At 38.7% G+C, this 21,848-nt stretch overlaps 1 protein-coding gene across 1 annotated transcript; it reads left to right on the top strand.

The window, feature by feature from the left end:
- Positions 1-2,186: 2,186 nt before the first annotated feature.
- Positions 2,187-20,893, top strand: LOC105052835 (serine/threonine protein phosphatase 2A 59 kDa regulatory subunit B' gamma isoform). Its single transcript, XM_073244270.1, is given in 3 exon segments — positions 2,187-3,813; positions 3,816-3,835; positions 20,087-20,893. Coding segments are annotated over 3 exon segments (1,602 nt in total). The 5' UTR covers positions 2,187-2,618; the 3' UTR covers positions 20,474-20,893.
- The last annotated feature ends 955 nt before the right edge of the window (positions 20,894-21,848 follow it).

The following is a 21,848-nucleotide window of genomic DNA, read 5'->3' as shown; positions in this document are numbered from 1 at the left end:
GTTAGCTTTTTTTTGTTACAAAGTACCTGTTAGCTTTTCGTTGGCAGTTCATGGATTTTGAGGTGCAGGTGGGATGCATACACGCGAGAAAAACCTGAACGGCCTTTTTTAATTGGTATTGTCCGATTCTCTTTCTTCTTGTCTTCTTTGATTTAATTTTTTAATGAATGTCGAGTTAAGCTAAAGTCTAACTGTATGCGTTTTAGGGGCTTTACTGTCTTCTTTATTCTGGTTTATAAGCTGACATGGTTAGTTCTAGTTCCAGTGGGGCCTGCTACCTAGGCGAGATCTAACCCCTCAGGCCATGCCGTGCGAGAGTCAAAGTAACATATCGCAGGTTTCTTGTGTGCCCATGTATTTTTTTATATTATGATTCCTTGTGAGGTGGAGCACTACTAGCCTCCACAAATCAAGCTGTAGGAGTTTTTTCCAAACGGAGGGAAACTTTCGATGGGCTAAAGTTTTTCTTTATTTTTGCTAGCTACCATATAAAGTTTTGATGAGACGGCTATGTTTTTATTTTTAATGTAAAGCAGGGATTTCAATTGAATGGAAGGATGCACAACGAGGGTTACACTCAACCTTTTTCCGATAATACTGCTTTATATATGATTGGAGAGATAAGTGGAACTTCGCATTTTTAGATGCCGGACTAAATGGTGTACCATATGAGATAGTTTAATTAATATAAAAATTGATGTGGCATGTATTTTACGTACATCGACTAATTTTTAAAAATCTATATTTCAATATTTTTTTGTGGGATAGCTAAGACCGTATTGATGCAAAAATAAAAATCAATGTCAAATATTTTAATATTGAGCTCTATAAGCAAACTTAGTTTCACTCGGGGCAATGATCTTTCTCTTGATTGGTCATTTATTAATTATGGTTATACTCTTATTTAGATTTGAAATTTTTCATTGTTTTTTTGGAAGGGGAGCGGGAGGGGGGAGGAGGGAGCTATATTCTATTTTTTATATCAAATACTATTGGAGGGATCATGCCAAACGCATCTCTATTTCTTTTTTTCATATAAATAGAGTTACTTTGAGCTGTCACGAGGAGTGCATTTGATTTGCCCAAATACTTTAATATAGCTAAATATTTAACTTTTCTTGCTTACTTTATTTATAGCTAGTATAAATTATATAAAATATAAATATATTATGTAAATACTCTAATATATGATTGAGCTGAGTAGAATGGGCTTGCTTTAATATAAAGGCAAAATCAAACTTGTTCAGTAATCAAGAAAAAATTAACCAGGTTTAAATCTTATTTTAAGGAGCAAATTATTAAGCAACCAATAATAAAAGTGGGAGCCCGAGCATAAATTGACCAAAAGGCTGTCCAAACTATAATTGAATTAGAAAACATATAAGCTCAAACATTAATTTATAGATAACATGATATTTGTAATATGATGTGTGCTTCATAATTTTTTCAAAAAATTGCTATTTTTCTCCATCATATAACTTTTTTTTTGTTAGAACCATCACATACATTTGAATAACGGATACATAGAGTAGAGAGATGGATGCCAACCAACTAAGATCTTAGTTCCTGGCATTTTACAGTTTTTCCTTCATCAGTATGATCCAGAAACTGATGGTACTCAAGCTCCTCCGGCTGTTTGTTATTAGGTTCTGTCCGGTTCATCACACTTTTATGTATCATAGCACTTTTTTTTTAATTACTTTTCACTGTTGTCTTGCTTCTTGTACTAACTTCGCGTTTTTTTTTTTTTGGTTTAGCTTTGCTCTGCTGCGGATAGCTCTTTTGTTGTATTTGGAGCTTCCAGCTCATTGTACATCAAATTCTATTTACAATAATTACAAATACAGTGAAACAAAACTGAAAATGTAGCTATAAATGCAGTAACTACAAGCATTTCGGATGATAGCCCATTTTTCAAAGGACTCCACTTTTGCTATATTTCCGAATTACCCTCTTCTTCCTCACGGTTGGCAACTAGTTTGACGGGCCTCAATTCCTGACAAGTGCCAAATACAAGCTAACAACAAATCCCATCACTCACACGTGGAACATCGTCCGAAGGGGGAGCTAACCTTCCCATCCCGCCCCTCCGTAAGTCCCGTATTTACAGCGACGAGGTGCTGATTTTTTGAGCAGGACCTCACATATGTCACGCGTGCCAGCAGCACGTGTCAGCCCCGCTTTGCGGCACACGCAGTACGCACCCTGCCGGCGTTGTCCGACTTCCAGAATTGCGCCAGCACGCTCTCTCTCTCACTCCCTCCCCGCTTCCCATCGCTTCTTTCTTCTCCACGGACACCCCCTAACCCAACACCTCCTCCATTCCCTTCTATCCATTTCTGTCTTCTAATAATCATTCATTTATTTTCCTCTAATTATTACCCATAACGAAAACAACATCCTTTAAAGCAGTGCAAGAAAAAGAAAAAAAAAAAAAATAGTGAGAGCTCCTTCTTGCTTATCGCCCCTCCAAGCCTTTCCCAATCTCCTTCCAATCCGTCTAACCAGCTCCAATTTAATTTGTTCTTGTGCCATGGTATGCGGATATAGGGGGATCTGATGCAAGATTGGGAGGGTTTTAGGGTTTTTGGTTTGCTTAGGGTTGCCTCCCTGTAAATATGATCAAGCAGATTCTTGGCAAGCTGCCCCGCAAGCCCTCCTCCAAATCCTCCGCCGCCGCCGACTCCCCCGACGGCCTTATCGCCTCCCCGGGCCCCACTGCCGGCCTCCCCCGCGCCGCCTCCTCGTCCGGCCGAACCCCGAATTCTACCTCCGCTGCCGCCGGCAAATCCGCCTACGGAAAGAAGTCATCATCGCAGCCCGCCGGCAGCAACGGCCATGGCAGCGCCGCCGCTGTGCAGACGCTGGTCTACGAGCCGCTGCCCATCTTCCGCGACGTCCCCAGCTCGGAGAAACCGAGTTTGTTCTTGAAGAAGATGGTCATGTGCTGCGTGGTGTTCGACTTCACTGACCCCACCAAGAACCTCCGGGAGAAGGAGGTGAAGCGGCAGACGCTGCTGGAGCTCGTCGACTATGTCGCGACGGCGACCACCAAGTTCCCCGAGGCGGCGATGCAGGAGGCGACGCGGATGGTGGCCGCCAACCTTTTCCGCACCTTGCCCTCGTCCATGTCGGACTCCACCTTCCGGGGGCTCCCCGAGGGGTTCGACGCCGAGGAGGAGGAGCCCGCCATGGAGCCCGCCTGGCCGCACCTCCAGGTCGTCTACGAGTTCCTGCTGCGGTTCGTGGCCTCGTCGGAGACTGACGCCAAGCTCGCCAAGCGCTACATCGACCATTCCTTCGTGCTGCGCCTGCTCGACCTCTTCGACTCCGAGGATCAGCGGGAGCGGGAGTACCTCAAGACGATTCTCCACCGCGTGTACGGCAAGTTCATGGTTCACCGCCCCTTCATCCGCAAAGCCATCAACAACATCTTCTACCGTTTCATCTTCGAGACCGAAAAGCACAATGGGATCGCCGAGCTGCTGGAGATACTGGGAAGCATAATTAACGGGTTCGCTCTGCCGCTCAAGGAGGAGCATAAGCTCTTCCTCGTTCGCGCTCTCATCCCGCTTCATAAGCCCAAGTGTGTGGCTCTGTACCACCAGCAGCTCTCGTACTGCATCACCCAGTTCGTGGAGAAGGACTTTAAGCTGGCAGATACTGTCATCAGGGGGCTCCTGAAGTACTGGCCAATCACCAATAGCTCCAAGGAAGTCATGTTTCTTGGGGAGCTGGAGGAGGTTCTGGAAGCCACTCAGGTTGCAGAGTTCCAGAGGTGTATGGTGCCCTTGTTCCGGCAGATTGGCCGTTGCTAAATAGCTCGCACTTTCAGGTAGTCAATTCCTGAGATATTCGCTTGGTTTCATATGCTCTTCTGCTTTTCTTGTGTTTTTTTCTCTGGTTGATAGAAGATTTATTCATGTATCATAGCATAAGTTTTCAATTTTGGTGGAGATATCCTGTACATGAGAGATTATGGATGATTCTTTTATGTAAAGTGTTCACTATAGAGAAAGGTTAAAAGGTATATGCATGGTATGGTTAACAGAAGACATCAAAAATGATTATGGCATAGGAAGCTCAGGATAAGTTATGAATACAAAGTTAGCTTCAGTTCTGGAGAAGTCAAATGAGGTCATTGTAAGTGAACGTTTGGATCTGTCCAGAAGCATGGGGTGGAAAGCAAGGAAAGTTCAATGATGAATGTGGAAATGGAATAGGAATTTCAATTATTGATGATCGAGCTTACAATGAATGAAGACAAAATGGTACTAACAGCCAACTTTAAGGAGAATTTCTTTTCTTTTTCATGGACTTTGAAGAGTTCCAGAATTTTATCCATAGGTTCCAATCCTTACAAAAATCAAATTTTAACATCTTATTTGATATAGCATAGATTTGGAGATCCTTCTAAGCGAGCAATCAAAATTAGTTGCAATCTTTAAGAAATTAGCAAGCTTTCCATAGGCTTAGCTTTTTCGTCCATCGCTATATCTCAGTGATCTTAGACTCATCAGGAGCACTTTTTGAGATCTAGTGATATCTCACATTCATTTGTAAAATCTTAATGTTTTAATGGTCACAAGTTAGTAGAAAGTTGCAACCATAAATTATTGAAGAATTTATTTTGGTTCTCTGTGCTTTTTGTATAAGCATTTAGCAAATAATGTTTTAGCCTTGAGTTGAGTCTTCTAGTTGAATCTAAGGCCCATATTATAAATTGCCTAAGGTTGGTATTGTCAAACAAGGGGTTAGTAGAGAGATTGCTAGAATATTTACAACTTATGTACTGCTAACTTTGTGTCTTCTTTTGTTTCTAAACTCAGTTCTTGCTTTTTATCTTAATCAATTTTGCTTAAGGATCTTATTTTTGTCATTGATGTGCTGTGTGTGTTAATCTGTGACATCATTTTTTTCTTTTCCCATTTCATCAATCTAAGGTTGCATTTAAGTGAGAAAATAGGTGAATAATATTGGATTTTCATTGTTTAACTAGGAGATTCAATGGCTTTCTATAGTGCCACCTGTGAAAATAGAAACTAACAAAGATACTAAATAAATAAGCTTAAGCTAGCATGTTATTTGGATTCTACTTCGTCATTGGTTTCTATTCTCAAAGTGAAGTGCTCCAAAACTCGACTTGTCTTGAAATAATGTTCACTGATTTCTTGCACATCATTCTTTTGGCCAACCCTTTGACCTATGTTGGAATCACTTTATGCTGAACTTTCATTATCGCTTATCCTGCACATGCAGATTGTCTTGAACATTTTTTAATGTTTTACTAATTATTGGAATTATTGCTAGCTTTTTGGTTTGTTTGACCTCAAGACTGGCCTACTTAGTTTTATCACATTCACCCAAAGTTTGCTAAACTGGTATCGTTGCTCATACCAAGGTTTGTCATACCGGTTGGCATCGTATTGTACTGTACCATATCGAGCATATAATACCATACCAATACCGAATCAGTATGTAGGCATACTGACACTTGGAATATCTCATCATCTTGTCTCATATCGCATATCAATATTGTAATACGATGGTATGATACGGGGTCCGATATTGAGATAGCGAACCTTGACCATATTAGTTGACTAGCAGTACGGTAGGATATAAGTTAGTATCATGCCTTGCCTGAGTGTGTGAAAATAGGGGAGAGAGAGGAAAGAGCAAGAGAAAGAGAGGGAGGGAGGGAGGGGGAGGGAGAGACCTCGACTCACCTAACAGCAATAGAGGATGGGCCGATGCTGTTGGGAAGTAAGGTGAAGGTGATGGCAGTGATATTGTTGATGAGGACGAGGTTGGGGAGTAATCTAGTATAGATCAACGTCAAGGCGAAACCCTAGATGAGGGAAAGGGAGAGGAGGGAGAGGAAGGAGAGGAGAGGGGGGAGGGGGGAGGCCTTTGCTCACCTAAGAGAGAGAGAGAGGATGGTCCGGTGCCATTGGGGAGAGGGGTGGATGCACAGGTGGTGATATCGTTGATGAGTTCCTAATTAGAGAGCAATGGTGTGTAGATTGATATTGAGATGAGACCCTAAATGAGGGATCAATCGCTCATGGCAAGTAGGACGTGGAGGAGGGATCGCGAGATGGTGAGAGTGGAGAGTTGGAGAGAGCCCTTAAAGGCTCTCAAATTGGTATAATATCTCAATGAAAAAATATCGGGGCGATTTATAACCGAATCAACCTATACAGCTAAACTGCCCCAAGTCAGCATCGATTCAATTTGATACAAGCTAAATTGTTCGATTCGGATCAGTTCAGCATTCCTTGCGTTCACCTACACATCACTGCCATTGCACATCAATCAAGCACCACCATTATGGAGGAATCAATAACCTTAGGATCTATTTTTACTAAATTTAAGATTTTTTTGTGTCTTCATTCCTAGACATTAATATCTATATTATGTAAAATATAATATCATTTCATAAGGTATAGATGTATTGAGTTGTTTAATCAATTATTAATTTAGATGCTAACTATCTAATTGGATAAATTATCATGAAATTTTATTCTTGATGATTCAAAGCTGATATAGATAATTCTAAGGAGTTTGAGTTTATAGGATGCAATAAACATTATAGTTTTCATAGCACATAATAAACATGTTCAATGGGTTGGCCGAGCTGGCTTTGGGTCGAGCTCAGCCCTAGATATAATTAAAACTAGCTAAGTTCAAACCTGGCCCGAGCTCGGTGCTTACTTAGACTTCAGGCTTCCTAGATGTCATTGAGGTGGCAAACACGAAGCATTCTAGGCATGACGGTGCTATAGGTGAAGATGAGGGCTGATGGTGGAGAAGACAGCGTGCTGTGGTGGCGGAGGCAGAGTCAATGTTGCTAGATCAGATAAGGGAGTGGTCACAGTTGTGGAGATTAAGGTGGGGGCTGACGAGAATGGAGGTTGAGTTGGGAAGGCGGGGGTGTTTGTGACGAGTGGGGGGTGGGGAGCATTCAAGTCACGACGGAGGGTGTAGAGGAGGCTTGATGTGGAGGTGGTATTTGCAGCGGTGGCCTCCTCGATGAAGGACAAGGCAAAGGGGTGGTTGTGAGGAAGGGCGAATGGTTGTTGCTTCAAATCATCGGCGATGGTTGTGGTCGAGGGGAGGAGGGAGGATTTGGGAGGGGCATAGTAGAGGGAGCAGCATTGATGGGGATTTGAGCTTGAGTGGTAGAACTCATGACCTCTAATCACCTGAACCTAGCTTGAACTCATGACCTTTAATACAGGAACCTGAACCTAGCCTCTAACAGTGCTCGGACAGCTCATGTCAGAGACAGTGAAAACGGGATAGAGGTCCGACAAAGGTTGACGCCAAAGAGTCGATCGGAGGAGATAGAGAGAGATTAGAGAAGATGAAGAGGGATCGACCATAATGGCAGCTAGAGAGGGGAAGTAAGAAGTGAAGATGGCATAGGACAAGGGAGATGGGATGGGTGGCCTACGTAGGTATATGGGTTGGGCTATATGAGTAATCTTTTATATAAATCCGGGCCAAGCCGTGCTTTGGGTCGGGCTTCCCTATCTAAACACAAATTTGGCTTGTTTAACGAGCGGGCTTATATTTTAGACCTGATGCAGCCTGCCAGGCTCAAAATGGAGGTCTAGGCCCGTTCGAAAGTCTTTAGGCTTGATCAAGCTGGGTGGGCTGTTCCACCAATGAACAAGTCTAGCATAGACCTAGTGCGAAGCTTTTTTTCCAATTGATCTTGCCAATGTTGTGTCATTCTTTGCCCTGGGTTCTAGAATGTGTAGTGAATCCTCAAGTCTATTCATAGGACAAGCATACTCTTGTTTTACTAAGGCAAATAGTGCTATATGATAGTGTCATTTAAAGTTCGAATAATATACTGCTATTTGTCTCCCCAAATTGGCTCACTCCAGTATGTGTATTAACGAAATCAATTGTTGAAGATAAAACCTCCAACAGACTATGCATCAATCTGCTTGTTTATTTATCACAATAGCTCCTTGAATTAAATGAAGCATAAAAATTCTTTGGTTGTGTGTTATCTAAGAATATAGCATTACATAAGATGTATCAAACAGAAAAAGTGCACCAGTGGACAAAAATACACATTTGTGGAAGTTAATATCTTATTTTCTATATGGTTGGTCTTTCATGTAATGGGCTTCCATTACTTCTCTGTGGAATGAAAATGGCATTGTCGTTTGAACTTGTGTCATCACATCAACTGATTATGCACAAGTTTTATCGTTGTGATATTTTCATTTAAATGTATGTATCTTATTTTCATTGCCTAAAAACTCATACTATTGTCAGCACCAAGGTTTTAAATCCCTTGGAATGGGGGATTTCTCTATGGAGTGGGACACCCCATGTCCTGTCTTGTCCCGACAGCAATGTCGGTCATGAGTCCCATAGGTACTCTCCGTCTGTCTCCCCTTCTTATTTTCTTTCCTTTCCTTTCTTTTTTTCGTTCTTTCCTTTCTTCCTTCTTTCCTCTCTTTTTCCTTCCTTTCTTTTCTTTTTCTTCTTCTTTCTTGTTCTTATTTCTTCATTCACTTCTTTCTTTCTTTCCTTTCTTCCTTCTTTTTTCTTTCATTCTTTTTCTTCTCCCTTCCTTTCTTTGTTTCCTTTTTCTTCTTCTTTTCTTTTACTTTTACTTTTCTTTATCTTTCTTTCATTTCCTTCTTTCTTTTTTCTTCTTTTGTTTCTAAATGAATGGATTTCGGAGTCCCAACCCTATTCTGGTCTCGTTTCTCACAGGAATGGAATGGGATGACTGAGATGCCCCTTATCTCATCGGGACTTAAAACCTTGGTTGGTACTACAACCAAAAATTTTACAACCAATACTGTAAGCTTGAAACAAATCCCAATTTAGGGAACTTGTGAATTTATATTGTTTTTCCATAGCTTTTCTCCCATAACACTGGCATATTTTACACTTACAACACTCCAATCAATGGTCCTTAAAGTGTTAATATGTATGCTTGTACAGATAGTTATCAATTCTTTTCATAGTCTATGATTACATCATTTTCTATTCATTAACCTTAGGTTTTGCAGGCCTGCAATCGGTATGCGCATGATCTCTTATTATAGTATCAGAAAAATATATTATTTCTTTTATCGCCTGCCATTTAATTATTTCCTCAAATTTCATAAAATTTTCATTTGGATTGAATGTGTCCATCTTATTCTTGATGTATAGAACTTCATAATATATTATTATATACTAGAAAAGGCTGGAATGACAATGTTGGTGGTAATGATGGCGACAATGATGATGGCAATGATGATGCACTTACCATGTAGGGTTTCTTTGAATCTAGTCTCTTCTGCAAACAACAAAAAATGATCTCTCACTCTTCAAATGTTAAAAACTGTATTTTTCATTTTTCATACTAGTATTTTACCAAAAAATGATGTATCCTGTGCCACTAGGTTCTAATGGAAGATATAATTCAATATTTTCATACACTAAAGACAAGTTGTGGGATAACTCATGATTTCCTCTTTTTTTGTTTAATGAAATGAATGTCTCTCATATGTAGTCTGAAGTTTTGCACATTCATTTCCAAATGAATGGCTTTGCCTTTGTATAACCAGCACTTGGCACAAGGCTTGTCCTTTGGTCTACATGCTGGTTTTGTTGTGTGTGCTTATCCTTTGAACATGAATAAATAAAGGTTGGCCATGAGAGGTACCCTTTGTTCCTCAAGGTTGTCCCTTGTACTACTTTATCATTAACTATTCTTGGTTAACCCCATCCATGCATCCCCCAGCCTTGTCAAATAAGTGGGATTGAAGAAGATTTCACTGCATTTATTGTTGGTTCAAGTGTACAGTGGATGTACTAGTCCATTTATTATGAAGAAAATCTTTAAGGAATAGGGTGAATGCTGGTGGAGAAGAGTGTAACCATGATTTTTTAATCAACTCATATGGGGTATCTTTAGGTAGAGGCAAGGAATGTGGAACTATTCTGAATAGCTTGGTTCGAGGCATACCGAGTCATGCTGGTGGCTAGGATGGTTCCGGCATTCAAAACAAGAACCACCAAGGAGATGACTAAGAAGGAAAAAGAGGAAGGGGAAGAGGGTGAGAGGGGGGCGAAGGGAGGGACATCAGAGGCTGCTAGAGGGTCATGGAGGCCGCCGACATCCGCTGAGGGCTCTAGGAGAAGCTCCGCCTGTTACCAACTTCACTAGAACATTGCAAAATTAAAAAAAAAAGTTTATTTTTTTGGGGGGGGGGGTGGTGTGTTGTGCGATGGACCCCTTGTCCTCTATGTGGTTGTTCAGAGGGTGGAGCTTCTCTTCTAGCCCTTCGTAGACTCTGGTGGCCTCCCTCCCTCTCCCTCTCCCACTCCCTCTCCTCTCTCCCGTTCTCCCTCTCCCTTGCCCTCTTTGTTGTGTCAATACTGGCCAGCATGAAGGGGTACGAAACCATGCCGTTGATTGACCATTCCAACCTTCGGTACTGGCACAGCAAACCTTGGGTCATGATGATATATGGATATGTTTCCGGAGGTTAATTACAAATAATTGGTAGTGGGTATAGAATCAGATTCAGGTGTAATATGGAGAATCAAATCTCTCATATAAATATGGAGAGATTTTGAAGCAATGCAGCACCCTAAATGGAAGTTTCATCCATATAAAGGTTGATTATATGCAACCTGTCAAGTGCTTTGTTTGTGTGTTTTTTTTTTATTTTTTTTTTATGTTGACTAAAGAAGCAACAAAAATATTAATTTTTGGCAGTAATATGTGAATTGGCTGAAGTTACACAAATGTATTGATTTTTGATAGCTCTCCTTCTCAAAGAGAATGGCTTTGTGGATGGAGGTTGAGCCATGGTTCTTTGGCCCAAGCTGGAAATTATTAAATGTGGATTAGCTAAAAAAGCTATATTTTTGACAATAATTGTCATTTGGACTAGTAGTAACTGGAGGATTGGGCAAACTTTAAATGAAGGTGGTGATGGAGCATGGTGGACATGATAAACTATCAGCAAGAATATCACTGCAAAGGAGCCCACATGAAAGCCAACCATCTCTTACCTACCGCAAAAAAAAAAAAAAAAAAAAAAAAAAGCCAACCATGCTTGTTGTATTCGAGAATGTTCATCTATTTGCCCTTTTTAAATAGCAAATGGAAAATTACAGTTGTAGGAGGTCTCAATGTAACCACATGGCAAAACTATAGCTGTAGTAGGCGAGATATCATTAAGTTAAAACATTGATTTGTTGAAGCAAAGAGTTGTGCCTTTTTTATGTGTGTGTGTGGCAAAGCTAGAGGATGCATCTGTTATTAAAGGTCAGGTTTAATTTGTCAATTTTGGCTATATAAGCCGCATTGGCTTTCATTATGTTCTCCTTGATGGATGCATTAAATAGTGAGTTTTTGCTTTGAACATGATTGACGTATGTTGAAGAAATCTTTATAGTGGTATATAGAGTTTCAAGATGCATATGACAACATTGGACTGTTGTTTGAATATGGCAAATGACTAGAAGCACAAGGATTTTTAATGCTATTAGTTATCATGGAGGCAAAAATGGCAAGGTAGATATGTACTATCAGGACAGGAAGCACATTTAGTTCAAAAAGTGATGTTGGACCAAGGTTTCAAACTCAAGCATGTTGTGTTGACCGCATAACCCACATCATATCAACTTGTATCGACATATAGAGTACATCCACTTTGATAAGTTGTGAGTACATGAAGGAGCATGGCATCTTGTATTTTAACAGTGCATGGAATGTATGGGGACATATCATGAGATTTGAAACCTTCTATTGGACTAATCCTTGTGTTAATGATGCATAGATGCACATATCTTAGTTTTCTTGGAAGTTTGGATTTCTTGTCCAACCAATCCTTGAAAGGGATCATTGAATTCTCTTTGGATATGTGCCATCTCATATTGGCATTATTCGCCAGCATGCATGCATAGGTTTAGCATGTCTCTTAGCTTAAATGTAGTAAAACTAATCAATAATCTAACCAAGCTGTGGAAAATTTAAATCAGATTAGATCCATAAACAATGAAGATGATACAGTCCTTGGAAAAGAACGGGATTATGGAGAACCGGCTCTATTCTAAGGAGATTGGATTAGCAGTTCTTGTCAACAAGCTCGCTCCCAGAAAGCCTTCATTTATTGCTTCTCTCTTACTCTTTTTTTTTTTTTTTTTTTTTTTGACAATTATTTCGAAAGTCCATGCTCATAGAGAAACTCCTTTTTGCATCATGCTGAAGTATATTTTGTAACTATTTTTTTTGGTCATCCAATTGGTTCAGTGTAAAACCCTATTATTCAGTTTTACTTACCTAACTACTATTATCAGGCCCCTAAAAGAGCCCATACTCCCAGCAACTAAACTTAATACCATCAACTTGCAAAGTTAGTTTGTAAATTTAATATAATGCTGGTGCTATTAAGGCTGGTGTGGTCAATCGAGAATATAGGCCTCCCTTCCCAACTTGAAGAATATGCATGCTAAAGGAGATTCAATGGTGAATGAGCCCATAAATGGCTGGCTTTCCTCCTTGGTAGCTGACATGCTAATATTTTTGGTTTAGGTTTTTTCGGGACCTAACTGAAGCCTACCTTCTCATACCGCTCATGGATAAAGGCCAGAAAGCTCGGTTCATTATTGTGTTCTTTATTATACTTCCCCTCATTCACCTAGTAGTAAAATTTTCAACGGTCAAGATTTTAAAGGTTGAGATATTGGCCATTTTGGTGGGTGTCCAACACCAAGATGAATTGAGATCTTGGTTTATCCCCTGAGATAGAATGTGGGAAAATTTGGAAAGATCCGAGGTTTCTTTGAGATTTTGTTGGTATATTCAGATGGATTATCAAGATCTCAACTAATATGCTAAATCCAAAATTAACAAAATGTATCAATTAGGAATTGTTAATTAAAAGTTTATTTAAAATAAAATGATGAATGGAAAGTATTGGCTAAGATTTTCTATTGGGTTCAAGATAGGTCTTTCATGCAAAAAACCATCCCTATCATTCATGCAAAAGATCATCCTCATCTTTGGCCCTTGTGTGACCGTCAAATCCTCGCAAGTTAGGGGTGTAATCGAGTCGAGCCGAGTTGAGTAGCTAGAAGCTTGAGCTTGACTCAACTCAAAATACTTGGGCTCGAAACTCAACTCAACTCAAACTCGATTGAGTCTTAATATTCTAAGTTTGAGCTCGGCTCGATGAAAAAAATGACAAGGCTCGAGATCGACTTGAATATCAACCAAGCCATACTTAAGCTCGAGTTTGAGTCCTAGCCTACTAATAATATATATATTAATAGATATATTTTATATATAAATTTGAATAAATTGATGAGTTTTTGAGCTAAGTATCTTGCTATTCGAACTTGACTTGAAAATTTATTCGAGCTACTCGAGCTTGATAATGGTCGAATGAAGTTGAGCTCGAGTAGCTCACGAGCAGCTCGATTCATTTGCACCCTGATAACAAGTGCTCTTAGATTTGAAATCCTATCAAGCAGAAGGAAAACATATGCTTTCTCATTAGTTTGGACCTGAATGCAAGATTCAACCAAGTTAAATGTTTTCACTTTCAGGCTCTTTTCCACTGATCGAAGCATAAAGAGAGAACGCTTTTCTCCTCTCAGCTCTTCTCCTTATGATGCTGGTGCTGGACATCAGTTGCGTTTACAAGTTGGTGAAGTAATGGATAGTTCATGATGAAAAAAGGGAATATTGAAATGAAAAGAAAAAAGGAAGGAGTTTTTTGGGGCTTGGTTGCCTTGATTTTTTGGATACAAAGGAAATTTTTGTCGAATATGGGTACAGTTTCTAAGTTTTTTCTCTCATTTTGGATCCTATACATCGGATGCATATTGCTAAAACCATTTATATGTCTAGATTTTAATAATCTAATTAATTCTTCCACATCTATTTTGTTCTGGAATCATAGTCAGATAAATAATTGGAATTGCTTCATTATTTGTCATCTTTGATGTAATGATCTTCAATACTAGTTATCATCAAACTTTGTTTAAAAGATCATTTTGTATCTGAACAAGTATTTAGAAGCTCAGTTAAGTTGGTCGGTTCAACCTATCTGACTTGTCATTGGCCAACCTTTGTAGGTTAGGTTGGACTTGCACTTAGGATATCAAAAAACCTCTTTTGATCGGATGACTTGAAGGGTTAAATCACTCAAACTATGTGGTGAACCTAGGTTCTATCCTGTTTGGCTTGACTGTAAGAAAAAGGAAAAGGAAAAAAAAAAACTGCGACATTGCAAGTCCATGCCTTGGCCCATGCAGGTTACTATGTTCTGGTGTGTCTCGTGGCTGTTTTAAGGTAGGACAGTCGGATCGTGCAAGAGGGGGCTGGTTAGATCTCATGACAAGATGCTAATTCTCACAGGAACGAAGTAGAGACTATTGGATCTAATGGGAATGGAAGCAACAATGGTTGGATCTGATAGCAATGCTGATGAGGTTGTCAAATCTAGCAAGAACGAAGACAAGGTAGTCGGATCTCATAACCCTGGGGATGGGGTGGCCGAATCTCATGGCCTTGGAGGTGTTGCAACCTAGATCTGGTAGGGTATGGTGATCTCTCCTTCTGGTTTTAGGTGGAGTGCCAAGAGGGAAAGGGAGAGAGGACAAGGAAGATAGATTGGTGTTTAATGGACAAGGGAAAGAAGATGGTGGCTGGTTTCTCAAGAGAGTGTACAAAACACAAGAGGGCGTTCACTTTTTAGGTTGATTGGTCAACTCATTGTTACATAGGAAACCAGTGACCTAGATAGCGTCGGTAGATCAGTTTGGGTGACCGAGTTCAAATATTAATTTGAAATAATATCTAATTTATATCCGTATTTGTTTAACAAATATGGCTACAATAAACAAATATGGATGTGATTAATATCCAATTTGTATCCATGTTCATTTCGAACAAGTACCGATACACATTTATTACCATATTGATTTCGTATTTGGTGAATGAATATGGAAACGGATGTGGATATGCCAATATTTGACTGTATCCAGTCTGTTTTTGGCCATATAACATCTTTTTGTTGTTAATGTGGTCCAATATTCACAAACACACGATGCCCAATGAACATGCAAATAGAGAAGTAATATGAAGAAAGAACTAAAGTGGGGATGCTCAACACGAATAGAAGTAACTTGGCTATATCGTATGCTTGATGGAAACTTCGTCTATTGGCTTAAACATACAATCTTGTTGTAATATTAAACTCCAAGGAAAGTTTGATTGTTGTGATCCAAATAGAAAATCAGAAAATTTGGGTTTCACTTCAACTATGCTAGGGCCGAGTACACATGATGCACTTGAGAGATTGGAAGTAGGGAATGTTCCAGGACATTGAGGCCCATTAGTTGCATTTTGGGAAACAAAATATGAAGTTCATTCATTAAGATCAGATATTTTGGGAATAAAATTAAAAGTGAAGTTAGGATGGAGTCATGCTTTTGAGCATTTGCATAATAATCAAAGTTGGACGTACTAATTTTGGTGCTTGGGCTATTACTTTATTAATACTGTAAATGTGGTGCCATACCGATATACAGGATGCGTCTTACTACAAGCATAACAAAAATGAGTGCACAATAAGGTTTGCCATACCGTATCAAATCAAACGATATAGGACATACTATATTGGTATTGATTCGGTATTGTTATGCAGTACGGAGAGTGTACTGATACTCAGTATGCCGAACCGGCCTTATACTATCATATTAACAGGTTGGCACTAGTACGGGGCCCAATATCAAGACGACGAACCTTAGTACAACACATGTTGGTAATGATACTAGAATGGAGTGTAGTGGTATGATATACTTTATTGATATGATTTGGTACTGGCTAATACATGTTAGTGCTTAAATTCTTGATTATAATAGTTGAGATATTAGGCCTAAAAATGGTCTCTAGCTCTTGTCCTGAACATAAACCATCGTGACTCTTTGCTAACTCAAACAAAATAAAAACATCGAAATTCCTTTCAAGGCATGCTTACTCATTCTAGACTTGTCAATTGCTTGAACCAAGCTTGAATTTGCATTGGCTATTGGTTTACTTGCTTTTCTTCCAAGGTAGCTTATAATTACATTTAATCTACCATGCATTGGACACCTAGCATTTTCATTTGTGTAGCTTGTCAAATTAACTTTAGCTCCATTGTGTCCATTATTGATCATATAATACATTGAAATCGACAAGGGTTTTCCAAAGGCCTTAAACCATCAAGGGTTACATTTGTTATCTACTCTTTTAACTCAAAGAAAGAAAGTAGTTTAAAATTGATACTTGATAGCCTATGTACTTAAACAGATAAAGGGATAACCCTAATATGATTTTAAACACTAAAAAAATAAATAAATTCAGAAAAAAGCATCTATGGCTAGTTGTGGCTGAAACTAGGGAAACTACCAAAACTGGCTAGTTTTTGAATAAAATTGACTTTTATTGCTGAAACTGACAAAAATCTGAAAGTGGGAACTAATTTTAGTTTGGTCTCATTTGAAACTTAAAACCTTGCTCTTTTGGCGTAATAGAACCACATACCCTAATGATTGATGTAGATCCATCTCCTTGTAGTATAATTTACTAGAAGCTCAACACAGCATGTGATTCTCAAATTTCGTGCATGCTTCCTTCCCATCAATAATAGTTGAGATTTAATTTGCTTGTCATATTGGCCTTTTTGAGCATTGTTGTTTGATCTCAAGAATTTAAGTATCTCTTCTGAATTTATGTTGATCAGAGGCTGATATGGTACACATCATATTGTATTGTGTCAACAATGGAAATTCAATCTCATGGAAGGACATGAGTCTATAAAATGATGTGGCACAATAAAATCTTATGGAAGGACATGAGTCTGTTTAAATTGTTTTATGCTAATGTAAGGCATATTTAAACACACAACATTGTTTAAACTTTAAATTAATCTACAGAAATCTAAGATTATAAATAATCCTCAATATCTGTGTTGATTGCAACATGTATACCAAGCAGGTTTTAAGCAAGGTCTAATGATCAGTTTGGTTTTTTTCAGTGGTTTCAGTAGTTTTGTATTGCAGATTTGAGTTTGGGAAAAGAAATAATTTGAAAATGGAAAAATAAAGTCCAGAATAGTAATTACACAACAAAATAGTCTGTTACATAGGGTTTAGGCCAAGTTCATATGGCATATAAACAAAACTAATAAAGCATACTTGTAATTTGTGATATGGACATATGCTTTATTTGCTTCTTGAACTTCGGTTATTTGATGTATTGTTGTTTTTATCAATTCTGATGTTTTTCAGTGCTTCATGCATTTGAATCTCTTTCTTCATGTTTATTAATTGCAGACATAAATATATTAAATTTGAGTTATTTTTTTCTTCATTTTTTTAGTTTAGGTGGCTGTTATGTTAAATGTGTAACCATACAATGTTATGTTTATAACAAAAGAGTGTCATTATGTTTTGTATTTAGTTATCCATTTTGCTTCTTATAGAATACTGAGATAAGGGTCTCTTTAGAGGCCTTGGCCTGTCAAGGATTATATTTATCATCCATCCCCTCTTTTAGTTCCAGAAAAATTGAAAAACTTTTGCTTAAGATCTATGTTATATAGCCTTTGTACTTACAGAAATAAAGAACCATTCCCAATATGATAGTAAACATGAAAATAAAATTTAAAGAACACCAATAAATTTTGGACAGTTTGGCCAAAATTGGACTAAAACCAGCTTGTTTTAGCCAAGACTAAATAAAACTGCCAAAACTGACTGAGCCTGAAACTGGGAATTGCTTTTGGTTTGGTGTTAGCTGAAACAAGTTGGTTGCTGAAGCTTAAAACCTTGTTTTTTGGGTAATTTGTCATAGCTGCTAGCTTTGTATAATATATTAGATACTAATGATACAAAACAGGCTCAAAACAGATGACAAAACTGCATGGGAATGTGTAAGCATGTTTACGCATTAATACTATATTTACTCATTATAATAAAAATTGTTGTGCACATACTCCTGATACTGTGGGAATTCCACCAAAACCTACTTTGAAAACCACTAGACGTGGTAAGTGGTGGTTTGCAGGAATAGTGTGATTGATGATACACATGGAGGATGAGTTGAATAGAGGGATGATGATGGTTCTTTAATGTTCCAGCGCAAAATAATCCCCATTTATGGAAAATATATCCATGCCTGCCATATACGGCTAATTTGTAGGCAATCATTTTTAGAGATTAATATTGTTTCAAACAAATTTTGAGAGGCATTCTTAGAGAAAAACAATTTGAAGATGTTTGATGGATTGCAGGATGTTACTTGTTGGCTTATACAGGAAACTAATGGTGTATCAGAATTTCCTTTGTGAGTGTTATTAATTGTTTCTTCTAAAATTAACACTGGGTATATCTATTTAAACTATATCTACATATTATTTACCATATATCTAATTCTTTGTGTTTGCATGGCATCAGCATTAGCGTTCGTGGATCAGTCACATTTTGTATTTTGTGCCAAATAATCTGCATATTCTGTCAAATTCAATTTGATGTTCATTATTGATTTTTGAATTGTAAAATCATCTGCCAAGGAATTAGGATTTGGTGTATGGTTCAACTTAATCGTACACACATGCGCATGCGCGTGTGTGCGCACGTGTGCGCATGCGCGTGTGTGCGCACGTGTGCGCATGCGCGTGTGTGCGCACGTGTGCGCACGCGCAGCACACGTGTGCACACACGCACACATGTGCACGTGTGCACACACGTGTGCACACACGCACACATGTGCACGTGTGCACACACGCACGTATATATATATATATGTATGTATGTGTGTATGTATGTATGTATGTGTGTATGTGTGTATGTGTGTGTGTGTGTGTATCACACACGCACGCACGGATATATATTTATATATGTATGTATGTATGTATATATATGTATGTATATGTATGTATATATATATATATATGTATATATGTGTGTGTGTGTGTGTGTGTATCACACACGCACGCACGGATATATATATATATATGTATGTATGTGCTTAGAATATTGGGAAAATCCCTATACATTGATCCAATTGTTTTTCATGGAAGTTGCTTTTTAATAGCAGATGATACCTAGTGTAATCTCTTCAATGAATACTTGCATGGAAGGCAAAATTTATTATATTTTTTTATTGGTTTAATTTCTCATTTCCTTTTGCTTTTGGTTGCTTTATAATGCACAAGTGTGTATATAGTGACTGTATTTGCCTGCTGCTTTTCTCAGAAGTAATTTTGTCCCTCATCAATGAGGCTTCTTTTATGCTGTGTCTTGATCCAGTTGTAGACTTTCATTTCTCTCTTCCATGACTTGCCTGGCAAAGAAGTTTCAGTTGCAGTTGGCTATTTATCCATCAAGCTGTTCACTTGTGTTGTATGCACTTTGTCATTCCAGCATTTTGTTTGCACAAATGGCAGAAAAGAGATGTAGATAATATGTTGGATACCGTTTCCTGTAAAGTATTGCAGTAATTGCTCTCTCTCATGAAGCTTGGGAAGTGGCCTTAAATCATGGTTCTGAAAGTCTACTATGTCGACTGGCATGTACCCTTCTGGGCCAGTATGAGCACCTGGCATGGTTAGCACAGTGCCTTTTTAACACATTCTTTTAATATTTTTTAATTTTCTTAGCGTGATGTTTCATATTACCAGCTTGCGACGTGCACCGGCACCTCACCAGCTATATGGGGGTAAGAAATGTATGGTCAAAAAAAAAAAAAAAAAAAAGAAACCTAACTGTAAGTGAATGGAGGTTTGCCCTAATGGTCACATCCCTCTGGTTAGGGACTAGATGTTCTAGGTTTAATTGTGCATTCCCAAGAATTTTATCTAGGTAATTAAAGTGCGGGTGGGCCTCCCTCCCACTTGAAGAAATGATCTAACTTTAGGAATGATTATATCAGGTGCATGTTCTCTGTGAATTTATTGTTCTTTTGAAGTTTCACTTTATTGTTTGATACTAACCATATATAAGATAAGAAGTTTTTGTTCTCTTAAACTGACACTGAATTGATGTTGGGATTGTTCAGGTAGCAGAGCGAGCTTTGTTTCTTTGGAATAACGATCATGTCAGAAACTTGATCACCCCAAACCGGAAGGTTATTCTACCAATTATATTCCCAGCTCTGGAGAGGAACACCAGGGAGCACTGGAACCAGGCTGTCCAGAGCCTGACACTGAATGTGAGGAAGCTCTTTTTAGATGCTGACCAAGAGCTTTTTGAGGAATGTCTAATAAGATTCCAAGAAGATGAAGCAAAGGAAAAGGAGTTGCAACAGAAGAGAGAATTAACCTGGAAGCGCTTGGAAGATGTTGCAGCATCCAAAGCTGTCAGTAATGAACCCGTGCTTGTTTCTCGAATCGTCTCTTCCCTTAGCATGGCTTCTTCAAGCCCACGGGCTGCAATTGGGACTTGATGATGCTTGTTTTACTCGTACGGCTCAGTACAGGGCAGTGCTGCCCCTTGGTAGGCAGATTCTGCTGGTTTCCTATATTGGCAGACAATCATGATATGAAGAAAATGGCATTTTGAGGCTTCTTGGGTTGGAGTCATTTTGTTTATTACCATCTTTTTAGGCCATGAAAAATGTAAGTGTGTGTATAATTAGAAAATGTTATAGAGAGAATTTCGCGTATGCCGCATAATATTTTATTTGTTCTTAGCAACATATGCTTGAGTTCATTTAGTAGTTTTCTTCTGTATTATTTTGCATCAACTGTTGGGTTGATATTTGTTCATCTTGTAGGTAAGTCATTGTTTGGGTTCTCTACAATTTTAATGCAAGATGGGCTTCTTCGTTCCTCCCTGGATTGGGGGATGGCAGCTTATTTGTTTCTGACTTTTTTTTTGGATCTCCTAGATGAATATGCTGTTTTCATCCTCTTGTACGTATGGAAAATGATGTCAAAATTCTTTGAATAAGGAGGTAGAAGTGGATATTTCTTAACGTTTAGAGGATTTCTCGTCTCGTGCATGAATACTGCTGTTCTTAGTGCTCTTACATGATGATAACAGGTACCGGTGGGATCAATCATTAAAGGAGGATCTTCTTTGGTCTTTCGCACTAGGTATGATAGCAGGGCATGATGCACCATGGTCAAAAGATGTCGACGGGGATTTCTGAAGTTGTATTACTATACCGAGTACCAGAATTTTCAGGACTGCACGACTTTGTCATATGGTCTGTGCTTAGTTTGCAATATGTGCTAGTTTCTATTATGCTATTCTGAGAGCCCAGGAAATCACGGCATTCTTGTCGCCTCTAATCAGCAGTGGCCCATCCCGTAGCTTATGAATGTACTTCTGATCGGAGTGGCGATGACTATGAAAATAATCCTGTAGGGTAAATTTTTCGCTTTTTCCCCCCTGTTCTCTTAGATCAATGAAAGGTTTTCATCTTCACCGGGATCCCACTTTTTATGGTTATGGCATCCACCAACAAAATATTGGGAAAATCTTTCAATGTTTTGGAATGCTGGAACAATAGTGGCTCATAATATTTCAGTCTAGATTTATATTGGCTGATCTTGATATTGGCTCTCAAATATTGTTCTGTCATCAAATAATGCCTGCCATCTTGGAAGGTCATGGATCTTTCCATATTTTCTTACCTTCAACATCGCTCGTATCCTGGTGACCCACTGGGACAATCGATAACAGCCGCCAATAAATAGTCTTCGAAGGAGTTTCAAAACCTGATAACTTGATTGTCCCCGTGGGTGATGTTGAAGGCAAACAAATATGGAAAGCTTATAGTGCAGCTAATAGTTTATAATCATTGCTTGCTAAAA

The sequence above is a fragment of the Elaeis guineensis genome, chromosome 10, assembly GCF_000442705.2.
Source record: "Elaeis guineensis isolate ETL-2024a chromosome 10, EG11, whole genome shotgun sequence".
In the NCBI taxonomy this organism is placed as follows: domain Eukaryota; kingdom Viridiplantae; phylum Streptophyta; class Magnoliopsida; order Arecales; family Arecaceae; genus Elaeis; species Elaeis guineensis.
This window is presented reverse-complemented; position numbering and strand designations above follow the sequence as displayed.